We start from the raw sequence: 15,552 nt of genomic DNA on the forward strand, positions 1-15,552 counted from the left end.
ATCGTAAATTCAGCACATCCATAAAGTCTTGCTTGGTATCCAACAGGGTGTTATATGCAATAAAAGTAGCTTGGGTCCTTCTATTCATGATAGATCCAGAGGAGTTAGCCGTGTTAGTCTGTAGTAGCAAAATCAAAAAGAGTCCAGTAGCACCTTTAAGACTAACCAATTTTATTTTATTGTAGCATAAGCTTTCGAGAATCAAGTTCTCTTCATCAGATGCCTGATCCAAACTGGTCAAATACAGAAGAGGAGGGGAGGGGAAAGAACAGGACATATATCACAAGAAGACAGAATGCAATTAGTGTGAAGGCAATCAAAACATTCCTTTGCTTGTAAATGTAAACATCTCCTTTTGGTGTGGAGTCAGTTTGCCGCACCATCACAGTAGGAGTCTCGGGATACATGGACTCTATCCTCAGGCCCTATGCCACAAGCACACGCAGCTACTTACGGGACACCACTGACTTCCTCAGGAAAATACAGTCCATTGACAACCTACCAGATGACACCATCCTAGCAACCATGGATGTGGAGGCCCTGTACACCAATATCCCACATGCAGATGGACTGCAAGCCATACGGAATATTATCACGGACAAAACCACAGCACACCTCGCCACTGAACTTTGTCACTTCGTACTCACTCACAATTACTTCGAATTTGGTGACAACTTATATCTACAGGTGAATGGCACAGCCATGGGCACACGCATGGCACCACAATATGCTAACATATTCATGGCGGACTTGGAGCAACGCTTCCTCAGCTCCCATCCACTGGAACCACTACTATACTTAAGATTCCTGGATGACATCTTCATCATTTGGACCCATGGGAAGGAAGCCCTTGAGAGATTTCATCAGGACTTCAATAACTTTCACCCTACTATCAACCTAAGCCTGGACCACTCTACACAACAGGTACACTTCCTGGACACCACTGTACAACTACATAATGGACGAATAAATACCACCTTATACCGGAAACCAACAGACCGATACTCATATCTACATGCCTCCAGCTTCCACCCTAAACATACCACTCGGTCTATTGTCTACAGCCAAGCCTTACGTTACAACCGTATCTGCTCCGATGCTCTCGACCGAGACTCACACTTAAGAGATTTACAACAAGCATTTTTGAGACTACAGTACCCACCAAATGAAGTGAAGAAACAAATCAACAAGGCCAGACTAGTACCCAGAAACAGTCTGCTCCAGGACATACCTAAAGGAACTAACAACAGAACACCACTGGTTGTCACCTATAGCTCCCAGCTCAAACCCATCCAACGTATCATCAGGGAGCTACAACCCATCCTGGAAAATGATACCTCTCTCTCAGAAGTCCTGGGTGGAAGACCTTTCCTTGCCTACAGACAGCCCCCCAATCTTAAACGACTTCTCACTTACAATCATGAATCGGCCAGCAGGGCCACCAGCACAGGTACCAGGCCCTGCAACAGACCCAGATGCCAGCTCTGCCCCTATATCTACCCAGGGAATACAATTACAGGACCCAATGGCATCAACTACACTGTCTCTGGCTCTTACAGCTGCTCATCCTCCAATCTGATATATGCCCTCATGTGCCAACAATGTCCTTCTGCTCTGTACATTGGACAAACCAGCCAACCTCTACGCAAAAGAATAAATGGACACAAATCTGACATTAGAAATGGAAACGTCCAAAAACCAGTGGGAGAACACTTCAATCTACCAGGACATTCCACCAAAGACTTAAAAGTCGCTGTGGTTCAACAGAAACCCTTCAAAAACAAAATCCAACGGGAGGCTGCTGAATTGGAATTCATATGCAAATTTGACTCTGTCAAGCTGGGACTGAATAGAGACTATGAATGGTTATCACATTATCACAGGTAACAGATTTCCTTTACAGAGGCGTGGTCTGGGGGAGCCCAGAGACGCCTGGTGTGGGCTTTGTTTGTCAATTATCTCAGCCTGAGTGCCTGTGGGCTTTCGGGGACCACAGTTCTCTTTGTCAGATGCAGCTGGCAGGGAGAGCTGTGGTTATCGAGGGCTTATACTACATAGGAATTGTATACCTTCACTGCGGCAAACTGACTCCACACCAAAAGGAGATGTTTACATTTACAAGCAAAGGAATGTTTTGATTGCCTTCACACTAATTGCATTCTGTCTTCTTGTGATATATGTCCTGTTCTTTCCCCTCCCCTCCTCTTCTGTATTTGACCAGTTTGGATCAGGCATCTGATGAAGAGAACTTGATTCTCGAAAGCTTATGCTACAATAAAATAAAATTGGTTAGTCTTAAAGGTGCTACTGGACTCTTTTTGATTCTATTCATGATAGGTGTCTCTTAATATCTGGTTGCCAAGTTTTTCCCTACAACTGTAAGGGCTAACCAGCGATCAAGGGTTTTGTGTTCATATAACACGTTTAGGAAACTGGCAGGCTGGAAGCAAAAATGTATTGTTCAATGAAGATGTATAAGCTACAAGTCAATAAATTCCCCTATTGAAAGGCAGTATACCTCTGAAAACCAGGTGTGTGTGTGGGGGGGGGGCGGCTATTTACTTACTTACTTCATTTATACTCCACCTTTCTCCCCAACACCCTCCTCCTCTCCACTGTATTCTCACAACCCTGTGAGGTAGGTTAGACTGTGTGACTTGCACAAGGTCAACTAGTAAGATTGCATGATGGAGTGAGGATTGGAACTGGGGTCTCCCAGATTCTAGGATGGCACTCTAACCACTACAACACACTGACTCTCAAGCTAGAGCCTTCCTGGCCTGTTTGTTGGCTTCCTTAGAGACAGCTGATGGCCAATTTGCAATAAAGATGGTGGACTAGTCAGACCCTTGGTATCTTCCAGCAGGATACTCCCTGTAAACTCTTAGTTTCTACTTTCTGATTACTTTATATGCATGGTCATCAGTACAGTATATGAATTTTTCCACGTGAAGCTGTGTCCAAAAGGTTCAACAAAACTTTGTTCAAACATTCACTGAGCCTGTTGCATGTTTTAGGTTATTTTGTATGCTATCAGAAAAATTAATATGGCATGTTTTGAAAACTGGATCTAACAATGCCATTACAAATTTTACAGTCTGATGCTGTAGTCTGTAAAATTCTAATGAACCCATATTCATTAATGAACTCATGTTCCACACCGACAATACTTCTGTAACTTGGTATTTCTTTGACTCAGAAGCAAAATGTTAGTTACATGTACTAGCTACATAGACTTGTGAAAGAATACTTTCAAATTCCTTTGTATCTTGAATCACATATGAATTGATTTTCTTGTCTAAGTGCAAAATATTTATTTTTGCAGACTGACGTTAGCTTTAGCTGACATAAATCCTGTGCGTTACACCTTCTAAAAAGAAATTCAAGGTGTATTAATAGTAAGATGGCATACTTATTTCCCCCTATATGTGGTATCTGCATCTTGATTTACTTATTCCATACTATATACCCTGCCTAACTCTATCATGCATTTTACAAAATAAAACAACATGATAGAAGCAATTTGCCATCAGGAAGAAAACAAGATAACATCTTTAAAAGACAGAGGAGTGCGAACTAGAAATCTGCAAGACACTCTGGAAAGAATTTCAGCCAAGGTAGGACTAACTGAATATTAGTGTGCAAAACTAGTACTGTTGATTTGAATTGTATGCAAAATGTTTTTTGAATTCCCTCCCATCAGTCCCCTCCTGCTATTCAAAAGCTGCTCATTGCCGGTTTGGCAGCTGCTTCAGCAGCTTATTTAAAATCAGCATCTTTCCCCCTTTAGATTATAATGATAACCAATCATACTTCATATAGTGAATGTAATGATGCCATGCCACTACACCTTGTTGCCAACAGATTTGACTTGGTGATGTCAGAAACCAAATTCAGAATGCAGACCATGCTTCCAGCTGCATTCTGTTAGGGTGAGGAGGAGGAGGATCATAGAGTAAATGTAATTGATGACACAATGTAGATAATTGGGTTTAACTATGTGATAATGCCACAGAGCCAAGTCAAAGAGAAGGCAATGCTTCTACCTCTCTCTGAATTAGTAAACATTTTTACTTATCTTTGCAAGCCCTTGTAAAACTGCAGAAATTGGGAAACAGTGATTTTCACAGTTGCTGGAAGGTTTGGCAAAACACACACACACACCCTTTGAGACCAGCCGTAGCACAGGGTCTCTTTGACTGGTTTACAGTTACAAATTCAGTTCTGCTACCTGGAAAGTATAGTGGCTAAGTGGTTGGGATGTGAATCAACAGCTGGTTTGAACCCTACCACTGCCATGAGTTCAGCAAGTGGCCTTGAGTAATCCACTCCTCTCAGCCCCAACTCCCCAGCTGCATTGTGGGCATAGTAACAATACTGACTTTGTTCACTGCTCTGAACAATCTGTCTGGAAGAATGGTATAGAAGTGTAGTTATTATTATTGTTGTTGTTATGACTTAGTAGTATTACAACACTTGATGTATCATCTGCCTGGTTTTACAGTGGCTTCCCTGCCAATGTCATATAAGAGACTGTGAGGTTATTCAAAAGCACTGCTCTTGGAAACTTCAATGCGCACATCAAAATGACATATGTTGACATTCTTAAAAGCTGACAAGACCCTTGGACCTCCATATCAAGCATGACCAATAACTAGTAACAACTTCCTCAGCACAATGGATTTAGTGCTTTCCCCTGTTCTGCAGAGAACTTTCGAGAAAATTCTATGGTCATGTTGTTGGGTAAGAGTGCACATTTTCTATTTTAAAATGTTTAAAATGCTGACCATGTTTTTTGCAGTGTTTTGCGCGCGCGCACACATGCACACACACACACACACACACAATTTCACTGTAAAAATATTTCAGGATTTTAAAAAAATGAATTAACATTAAATAATTATTATTAGAACAATTAAGGTTTTTCTTAGTGAGAGATATTACACCTGTGTAAGCCTGACTCAGGTAGCTAAGCACCAAGAAAGTCCAGGGTCGCAAGACAGAGGCAGGCAATGGCAAACCAACTCTGATTACCTCCTGCCTTGAAAATCCTCTGGGGTCACCATAAGTCAGCTGTAACTTGATGGCAATTTACACACAAAAGCCTGATTGAGGACTTCTGATAATGGGACAAGACATGGTATAGTAAAGTATTTGCAGCTGGATCTGAATAAGACAAAAGTGAGGAAATAATGGTTGATAGTCTAGTCAGGAATGGGATAAGGATCTTCTTCACTGATTTACTGTCCTCATGTTTTACTGGGATAGTCAGGGACACACAGTGATTTTCTCCAACTACAGGTGATGAATCTGTATCTCCTTCTTTTAGATTCAGACATTGGCACACTGGGTGCAAACTACAACACTCATACATCTTCGATTGGATTATTGAAGTGCGCTCTTAATGTTACTTCCTTTGGTAACAGAGGCTACATGGTGCTGAATACTTGAGGACAGCTTGACACTTATCCCAGTACTTCTGCTTAACTAAATAAGATTTAATTTAACTGTCTAAAAAAGTAGCATTTTTAAAAAATGCTTTCTCTCCATACCTTATGATTTCAAAAATTAATCAGTTGACAATATTCCTAAACCCATAGGAAAGGTTAGATCTGTAGTTTTGAAAGCATGGGAAAATAGTGGGAAAACAGGGAAAGTGGAAAACATTTTCCACAATTTTGTTTTGCTTGCTGTTTGCTTCCTCAAAATGCTTTCTTTCTAGTAACTACATGAGAGAATCCACAGCACAAGGTAATGATAATTCCCATATCCTGTAGGGTATATGTGTCATTCTTAATCCCTTTTGCCTGATTCAGATTCTTCCTTCTTTTATAGCATATGGAAGAAACTGGTCTAGAAATAAAAAAGCTAACATGAAATAGGAAAGAAGCTCATTTCAATCCAGACAAATCTTCAATTCTTTCTTACTCCAAGTAACTCAGTATCCAGAGGCTTATTAACCCATAATACTGGGCTCTCTTAGGCTGCAGAGAGACAATATATATATATTTTAAAACTGGATTAAACTGTTTGAAATAGGGATTGTTGCTTTAGGTAGGTTCTTACTTTGTAATTTGGACATTGTTTAATATGTCATGTTTGCAGAGGAAGGCATTGGCAAAACACCTCTGCTTCTCACTTGCCTAGAAAGCCCCTTGCTGGGGTCATCATAAGTCAATTGCAACTTGACAGCACAAGCACAGACATACACAGAGTGTTATGTTAGTGATTATGCTTTTTATCCCTGGATGGTTCCAGATTTCTACAAGACAAATTCTATTGCATTGTCTATTGGATGTCCCTTTCTGTTGTCATGTTTTGTGTAAACTGCCTTGAGTCCCAGCAAGAAAGGTGAACTATAAATAATGTAAATAAATACATAACATTAAGTTATACAATTAACAAAAGAAAGTTCTCTGGAAAGGCAATGTAGACATTTTCTTAAATAAATAAATCTAAATAAATAACACAATTTCTGTTCATAAAGCAGGAAAATGTTTAAATCTGATAATAAAATAGGTATGAAACAAATTTCAATCTCTCCCCAAATTTCCATTTTCTTAAGAACCCCATATAGGGCACATATTATTCCCATCTTGCAGCAGCTACACTGGCTTCCCATGGAATTCGTTCATTGGTCTCCCAATTAGGTGGAGACCACCAAAACTCGAATTCGGAGATAAGCTGTGAGGCTTTTGCTAGCTTTTTTGCTGATAAGATCTTGCTTCTCCGCCGCGATTTACCAGCCACAGTTGATACGGTAAGTGAACTAGAGGCCCCTTGGCTGTCCTCGGGACCCATATTTTATCATTTCAGCCTTCTTTTCGGGGAAGAGGTGGACAGGAGCCTGCAGGTGTTACGGCCTACCACATGCCCCTTGGACCCGTGCCCGTCATGGCTGGTAAAAGCCAGTGTTGATGGACTATGGGATTCCTTGGAGGCGATTATAAACCTATCCTTAAGCTCTGGGGGTTTTCCTAGGGCACTAAAGGAAGCTGTGGTATGGCCTTTTCTGAAGAAATCATCATTAGATCCCGTCGATCTGCTCAGTTACCGACCGGTTTCTAACCTGCCATTTTTGGGTAAGGTGATTGAGCGGGTGGCGGAGAAAGAACTGCAGAGTTTCCTGAAGGAGACCTCGGCCCTAGACCCCTTCCAGTCCAGTTTCCTCCCAGGATATGGGGTCGAGACATTGCTGGTCGCCCTCACAGACGATCTCCGCAGAAATCTGGATCAGGGCGGATTGGCACTGCTGATTTTATTGAATCTGTCAGCAGCATTCGATATGGTCGATTCCGAGCTTTTGACCCACCGCCTTGCCAATGTGGGGATACAGGGGACAGCACTGCAGTGGCTGGTCTTTCTCCATGATCGGGGACAAAGGGTGGCGGTTGGAGAGAGAATATCGTCTCGTAGGCCACTGGTATGTGGTGCGCTGCAGGGAGCGATACTCTCCCCACTACTATTCAATATCTATATGCACCCCCTTGCCCGGCTGGTGCAGAGTTTCGGGCTTGGGTGTCACCAATACGCGGATGACTCTCAGCTCTATCTGTTGTTGGATGGACGGCCTGGATCGACTCCTGAAGTCCTGGAGCGTGTTTTTGAGGCTGTGGCTGGTTGGTTGAGATAAAGTCAGCTGAAATTGAATCCTATGAAGACGGAGATCCTGTACTTGAATCGTGGGGGGATGGCTTCAGGACCCCGGCTTCCTACACTTGATGGGGCAGTGCTTACACTGGCCCCGAGAGTTAGGAGCCTGGGAGTGATTCTCGATTCCTCCTTGAAGATGTAGGATCAGATCACTGCAGTTGCCAGGTCTTCCTTTTATTATCTTCAGCAGGCCAGGCAGCTTTCCCCCTATTTATCGCCCTGCGACTTGTCTACAGTGGTCCAAACAATGGTCACCTCTAGGTTGGACTACTGTAACACACTCTACGCTGGGCTTCCCATGGGCCTGATCCGGCGGTTACAGCTGGTAAAAAATGCAGTGGCGTGGGTCATGGTTGGAGCACCGGCGTGGGAGCATATTACGCCGGTGCTATGCCAGCTGCATTGGTTACCGGTGGAGTACCGAATCAGGTTCAAGGTTTTGATGTTAACCTATAAAGCCCTATGCGGACTGGGAGCGACATATCTACAGGGCCGTCTCTCCCCATATGAGCCCCAGAGGACTCTACGATCAGGTGGGAAACATCTTTTAAATGTCCCTGGCCCTAGGGAGGCCCTCCTGGTGTCGACCAGGGCCAGGGCCTTTTCGGGCCTGGCCCCGGCCTGGTGGAATGCTCTGTCTTATGAAACCAGGGCCTGGCATTTCGCCGGGCCTGTAAGGCAGAGCTATTCCGCCAGGCATATGGTTGATACCAGGCGGTACCCCCCCCCCAGTTGAGGGGGAAGGGGTTAAATCATATGCCCTCCTATGCAGATGCTGTTGTCCATACTTTATACTTCATATATTTGCTCTGGGAAGAACCGCTGTACGGAACGTCGAATTCAAACTATGTGCTGCTTCTTTATTTATTTATATGTATATATATGAAATTTGTATATTTGCATAGTTGTAATTATAATTATTAGATGTAGAGTTTTTAAAGTTTTTAGTGATATTTAATACGTTGAATTGTTGTTATCCACCCTGAGCCCGCTGATGCTGGAAGGGTGGAATATAAACGTAATGGGGACTAGCCATCTTGGGAATTGCAGACTGTATATTTTATGGGCATTATGATTGTTGATTTTATTGTGATTTTAAATTGTATTTATTTTTGATATAACCTGCCCTGAGCCCATTCATGGGGAGGGCGGGCTAAAAATGGAATAAAATAATAATTTAAAAAAACAGACTATCAAAGGTGGTTTTCCATTGCCTGCCTCTGCAACCCTGATCTTCATTGGAGGTCTCCCATCCAATTACTAACCAATGCTGACCGTGCTTAGCTTCTGAGATTTGATGAGATCAGGCTCACCTGGGCTGAGATCAGGCACATACCTGAGTAAGTAACAGATTAAACCCGCAAAAACAAAAAGCCCAAAATAAAGTGTTTCTGTGCATGCATAGAAAATACACTTTTCCTTCCCAACCAAGCACTGCAGCATAGCTACTAAGGCCAAGCTGCAGCAAGACGTCAAGGTGAGAAGAACTGTTCTGGGGCTGCCCAGCACTAAGGATCAGTGAGCTGAACCGTCCTGGGCCTGGACAGCACTTAGGGTTCCCAGGTACCCTAGGGTCCAAACTGGGGAATGGGAAATTTGGAGGGGGGTGCATACCATGTGTGCACATGCTCCAGAGTCTTCATTGTCATACCAGGAATGACATCATTCCTGGCACAATGATGAAGAGAAGGCCCTCCTCGTGAGATTTTAAGCAACTACCCTTGCCTTTCCTTAGTTGTCACACAGGGAATGAGCTCCAGAGTTCCCAGGCCTGTTCCCCTAACCTCCCCACTGTAGGCCAGGTAGGAGGCAGCAATGGGAAGAGACTGGGAACTGAGGGACTGGGAACCTTAACAGCAATGCAGCAAGGCAATCTACCCAGGGCTGCCCAGTGCCATTTATCATTAAGGTGAGCTGCCCTAGCACTACCCAGTTCTGCAACTTGGTGAGGCAAGTCCGCCTGGCCTGCCACCACCATGGTGAGGTGAGGAAAGTCACTCCCAGACAGCTCAGCACCATGCCTTGGAGAAGTGAGCTTCCCAAGGGACCACAGCACCATGGTGAGGCCCAGGCAGCACAAGCCATGACAAGACCACTCCAGGGTCTTGGGGGGGAATGGGGGGTGTTTCAGAGGGAGGGGGCAAAAGGTATTTGGGAGGGAGTTGGGAATGGTGGGAAAGTTGCAAACATTTGGAACACAGAGGAGATAAAGGCCAAGAGTCTTTGGAAGGTAACAAGAATTATAGTAAAGGGCTCCTGCGAGGAGGGCCAAGCAACAGGGAACAGCAGGTGAAACAACTGTCTCCACAATTCACAATATTTGGTTGTGGAACTCTGCTTGTACAAATCTATACATGTTTGTCATTTAGGACCCCATCCAAATCCACTGATCTGAGAATGTAAGTACTAATAACATTATAAATGAAATATTTTTTTGTTCATTGGAGTTTAAAATAACCAAAATAATATAATATTTTTTTGGTCATAAATAAATAATAGTCATTCCATACTATCTGCACAGATGCTCAGCCTTTCAGGCAATTTTCAATGTATTTAAATAAATTCAAATCCATGAGTACGCTATATTTGGTATGCACACTCTTATTCCAATCAATTCAGTGAAGAATGTTCGTTTTTCTGATCTGATGTGCTATACACTATGCAAATATAAAAATAGCACAAATAAGGTACCAGTCCCTGGTACATTAGGAAAAAACATGCTGGTCATCCACATCAGATAGTTTAAGAAGCACTGATATAGATATTTTTTCCCAGTATTCCTGAACATAAATGTCAATGTCATGCCATTAGTATGAAAGTGTAAGAGACAAAAAATATTTTGATTAAGTTAATGTGAGATGCTGAATTATTGTAAATGTCTGAACTCTCCCTATTTATTGGGTCTTTTGTTGATATTCTCTTGTTGCTGCCACTATTACTGCTTAACCATTTCTGTCCTAAATTGTGTCCCACTGTAACAAAGAAATAAAATTAGCAGATACTAAAATTGATGTATGTGTCTATAGTTCCTTAAGAGTAACATGAATGTGGAAAGGACTAATAGATTGTATTTATATTTTTAGAGTTAAAAGAAAAATGCTCTTTTGTTCAAGTTAATATGGTAAATGCATCTGACTGAGGACACCTTTTTGGTGTGTAAGATGCTACTGGACCCAAATCTTGCTCTTTTCAAAGAGAAATTGTGAAAATCTCCGCTACTAATCAAGCAATATGGTTCGAATTTCGTCTACATGCCAAGCATGATCATATGCGGTACTAGACTCACTTAATTAAAATTGGTAAATCTTCCAGTCCTTGATTTCTTCATCCCTGCCCCCCTCCCGTAGTATTACTAATATCCTCAGGACTGGAAATGGTCAGTCAAATATTTTATTGATGGTGGTTGTGGGTTTTCCGGGCTGTATTGCTGTGGTCTTGGCATTGTAGTTCCTGACGTTTTGCCAGCAGCTGTGGCTGGCATCTTCAGAGGTGTAGCACCAAAAGACAGAGATCTCTCAGTGTCACAGTGTGGAAAAGCATAAGCAAAACTTCAACAGGAAAGAAGAAACCTTAAGAATGAACAGAGCATGGTTTCCAGTTCTGAAAAACACCAGGCTAACAAAACACTCTATACTCGACAATAGCCCTGCAGAGAAGATTAGCACATCAAGCCCCAATCCATATGCAAAAGAACCTCCTCAGGATACAGTGAAGCCTCCCTCCATTAGCATTCCACACCCTGGGAAACTCTTACAGGATGACTCAGCTCAACCCCACCCCTCCTGAGTAGATACAAATGACCTGCCAACATCCTTTCCACACTGTGACACTGAGCGATCTCTGTCTTTTGGTGCTACACCTCTGAAGATGCCAGCCACAGCTGCTGGCGAAACATCAGGAACTACAATGCCAAGACCACGGCAATACAGCCCAGAAAACCCACAACCACCATCGTTCTCCAGCCGTGAAAGCCTTCGACAATACATCAAATATTTTATTGCTGCCTCCATATCAAAAAACAAAGTAAAAAGGACATTGCATGGGGGGGTTGTATGTTGGTTATATAATATGTGTTCACCATTCTCTGTCTCAGTGAGTATGATACTATGTGATATCCCAAGTGTTTTTATGTGTGTTCTGTGTCATCAAGTCACTTCTGACATGGCAACCATATGAATTAATACCCTCCAAAACATGCTAGCATTAGTAGTCTTGCTCAGATCTTGCAAACTATATTCCTTTATTGTGTTTCTACTCCTACTATAAAAGAAATGCACTCTATGCTTTATACTTCACAAATGATTGCACAACTCAGCACCTGAAACTCTAGTAAACTGGAAAATCCAAGAGCACAACTGAAGTGCCCAGAGAAATGTTGCCCTCCTTTTTTGGGGGGGGGGGGACAAATGGCAATGCATTGTCTTTAAAAACAAGCTAAAGTCTGAAACTGTGGGGAAGGGGGGGAAGCAAAGTGCTGTATTAACATTGATAACCAGACATACATGTAATATCTGAGAATCTTAGTAACACACTGGGTTTTTCATGATTTTTTCAAGCACAAACATGTTTATTTTTTCTTCTCTTTAATATATACAATCTCTTGGGGTGAGGGATTAGTGCCACTGACTGTCAGTATACAAGGGGGTGGGCTATACAACAGGCAATAGTAACAACTTGTAGGTTCAGTGAAAGTCAAGATGTGAGCAGTGAGAACAGATTTTCCACATTTTGCTCATAAAATATACATACATGAAATTTAAAATGAATTCTCCAACAAAGGAAAAATGCATGTTACAAAGAACAAAACTCTCTTACTACAGTGAGTATTTTGCCCAGGCAGAAGACTCTGCATCATGTTCTACAAAATTCAATTTTAACTGAATTGATGAAATATAAGCAAAATAGTACTAACAAAATATTTTAGACAGTCTTTAATGCTCAAAGTACAACAGAACTATACAATTCACAGATCAACAGTTCTGCCTCTTCAGAAGACTGATAAAAAATATGGCAAGAGAGAAAGCAGCATACCTTCATTTGTCTGTTGTCATGGTTTTGTCAATTGTGCCATTATGTTTGTCACTTTTTTCTCCAAAGTAAATTGAGACTTACCACTCTGCAAATCAATCTTAGAGTTACCTTGTGACTTTAGATTGATAGGTGATGATATAAACTCTAAGCACAGTAAGGAAGATACTCCCTCCCCCAAAAGCACAAGGAAAGATGAAGCACATTCTACCTACAGTGAAAACGGAGTTAAAATGGGAGGAGGGGGGAATCAAGTGTGACTAAACACCAAAACATTGCTGAGTTTAAAAGCAAAAGGAGGAAGAGGGATGGCTGAAAAGAGAACTTCACATTTAACTCCAATTCAGAAGACTGTAAGCACTTCAGTGACAAGTATTCTTCTGGACTAAGACCACTGATGAAATAAAGGCGGAATACGTGCAAGGAAAGTTCTGTACTTACATAGTTCTTATAAGAACTTTGGGATTGGCTCTCCTATAATCAAGATTCTGATTAAGTTTATTTCACATATGAAACATGCATGGATTTGTAATACAACTTAATTATGCAAAATCTATTCAGAATAGAAGAAATCATAATGCTGAACAAAAGGGAAGGGAAGCATTTGCTTGCCATTTTGCTATTTTTTTAGGAAAACATAAGTTCTTATATGCAATAGCTTTTCCAGAAAGACTGCATAACAAGGAGAATTGCACTGCCCAAAGCTATTCCCTGCATACATATATACAACTTACTTTCAGCTCCTGAAAATACTCCTTAAAAAAAAGATACTCATTTCATTATTTTTCATTCAAATGAAAGAAGACTTTGATCAGTATCTCTCCTGTAAACATTGCAACCACCAGTTAGAATAAAAGCACTTACAGGAGAAAATAGAATAAAATTTCTTAAGAGTTTCAAATGTAAACTTTCGATTATATACACATATATTTATATATTGCAAATAAAAATTTAACCTCACACAAGCAGATTGTAAATAAGATACACTTTTCTATTTTTTTACACCTTTCCAGATGAAACTGAAAGGCTTGAATTCAAGGCACTATACTCCTGCTGGATTAATACAGTTGTCTAACAATCAATTCAAGTACATTAACTTTAAAGGTTGTCATTTTAAACACCAGAACACAAAATAAAGTGTCTTCAGCAATGATGGAGAAGCAAGTATTGCCATAACAACAAACTTATCTGTGTGAAAACATTTCACAGTGATTGCTTGATGCAGTGCATGGCTGTGTGCAGTAGTATGCCTAAACTGAGTACCAACAAGTAAACAGAGACAGCTTAATTTCTCAAACACTCAGCATTCAAAATCTGGAAATCATCCTCGGGTATCAAGAAGCAAAGCTAGGTTATTCTCAAGTGAGGGCCTGTAGAACTGACAACAGGTTGCTGCAGTGGAACTGGAAACAGCGGCAAGCCAGTTTTTCCAAGAACCGGACAATGTACAATGTTCTGGCCTCCCCCAATTCCAGGCTGTGCTGTCAGGCCTGACCACTGCACTCCAAAAACTGATGTAGGGAAAACTCCTCCATATTGACAAAGAGGCATCACAAAAGGTTTTACTGTGCCAGAAAGGGTAGTACCTGGCATAGGCACTGGTATGGATGGTGAAACTCCAGGAGTTAATGCAGCTGGCACTGGGCAAGACACTGGAACAATGCCCTTTTCCCCCATTCCTGTTCTGACTGAATTAACCTACAAAAACAAACATAAAAAGCACAGCTATTAAGCTTGCACCCACCTAACAGTGTGACACTGCTGCTTTATAGCGAGTCCATTTTCAAATTGATGGTGTCATAGTCTAGTTTATTCTGAGGTTATGAGCTGGCCTTGCTCCCTCCAATGGCTGAGATTGTGAATGAGGTGGCATCATTAACAAACTTTTCTGTTTGCATTTGAGTTGTTATTCTAATTCAAATCCCTCTAGATTCATTTGCATAGTAAAGGATGAATTCCCTGGCCAGTCTACATTTCAAATCTATTTCAGTTGAATTTAATGCCACCCCACAGCCATATTAGTCCACTCTATACAGGAAGTTAGTAGTAATAAATTAACTGCATTCTTTCTAAAGCAAACAAGGAAGTTGATCATTCTGTCTCCTCTCCTATACCCTTTGAAATCAAGTAGGAAATGTTGATTGCCTGTGCATATTATAAGCAGTTTTCAGCTCAAGCTTGCCAGCCGTTAATATGTTCATCTGCAGACATGGAAAAGTACACAGCCCTGTTGTCCTTCAGAGATCTCCCCATAGAATTGTAGATATTTGAACACACACACACACACACACAAAAGCAGTTTAAGCAGTTCAGCTTCATAGCACACTGAAAACACCTAGACATTACAGAACTGGTTGAGAGAGCAAGCAAGCATTATTTTCTGAACATTGAGAGCTGCTGACTTCCTGAGAATTATGTTCTTAATAACAGACCCAACACCACAAGAGCAATTATTTTACAAGAGGGCTGTCTGGTCCCCCTATGGCAGGTTTTAATCTCACCTATAATTTACAACTTCTGGCAAGGATTCTATTAAGTCAGGACCTCTTGAATGATTTTTTTTTAGTAAATCCCTCTGCCTACAAGATCAGGGTTGAATTGATATTGAATTGAATTATATCCAAGAAATTAAGAGAGACATTTTAAAGGTTAAAAAAGATTAATTTAAGCAAGACTGTTTAAGAAGGGGGAAAACCCCTACATTTTGAATATTTGGAGAATTCTAATATCTTGGTTGAAAAAGATCACTAAATTACTCTGGTTCCAATTATGGTTCAGTAAAAAGAACTGTTGAGATTAACCCCTTTGTTAATAAACTACATTGACAAGAACAAGTTATTTTGAAACATCCTTTGTTTTTCATTCCATAAT

At 41.3% G+C, this 15,552-nt stretch overlaps 1 protein-coding gene across 1 annotated transcript in view; it reads right to left on the minus strand.

Moving 5' to 3' along the window:
* Positions 1-12,235: 12,235 nt before the first annotated feature.
* WNK2 (WNK lysine deficient protein kinase 2) overlaps positions 12,236-15,552 on the minus strand; it is a 166,328-nt gene continuing 163,011 nt past the window's right edge. Inside the window, exon 28 of the mRNA XM_054977488.1 lies at positions 12,236-14,379. Within this exon, the coding sequence (XP_054833463.1) occupies positions 14,029-14,379 (351 nt within the window). The 3' untranslated portion in view covers positions 12,236-14,028. The remainder of the gene's footprint in view (positions 14,380-15,552) is intronic.

Source organism: Eublepharis macularius, chromosome 4 (genome assembly GCF_028583425.1).
Source record: "Eublepharis macularius isolate TG4126 chromosome 4, MPM_Emac_v1.0, whole genome shotgun sequence".
In the NCBI taxonomy this organism is placed as follows: Eukaryota; Metazoa; Chordata; class Lepidosauria; order Squamata; family Eublepharidae; genus Eublepharis; species Eublepharis macularius.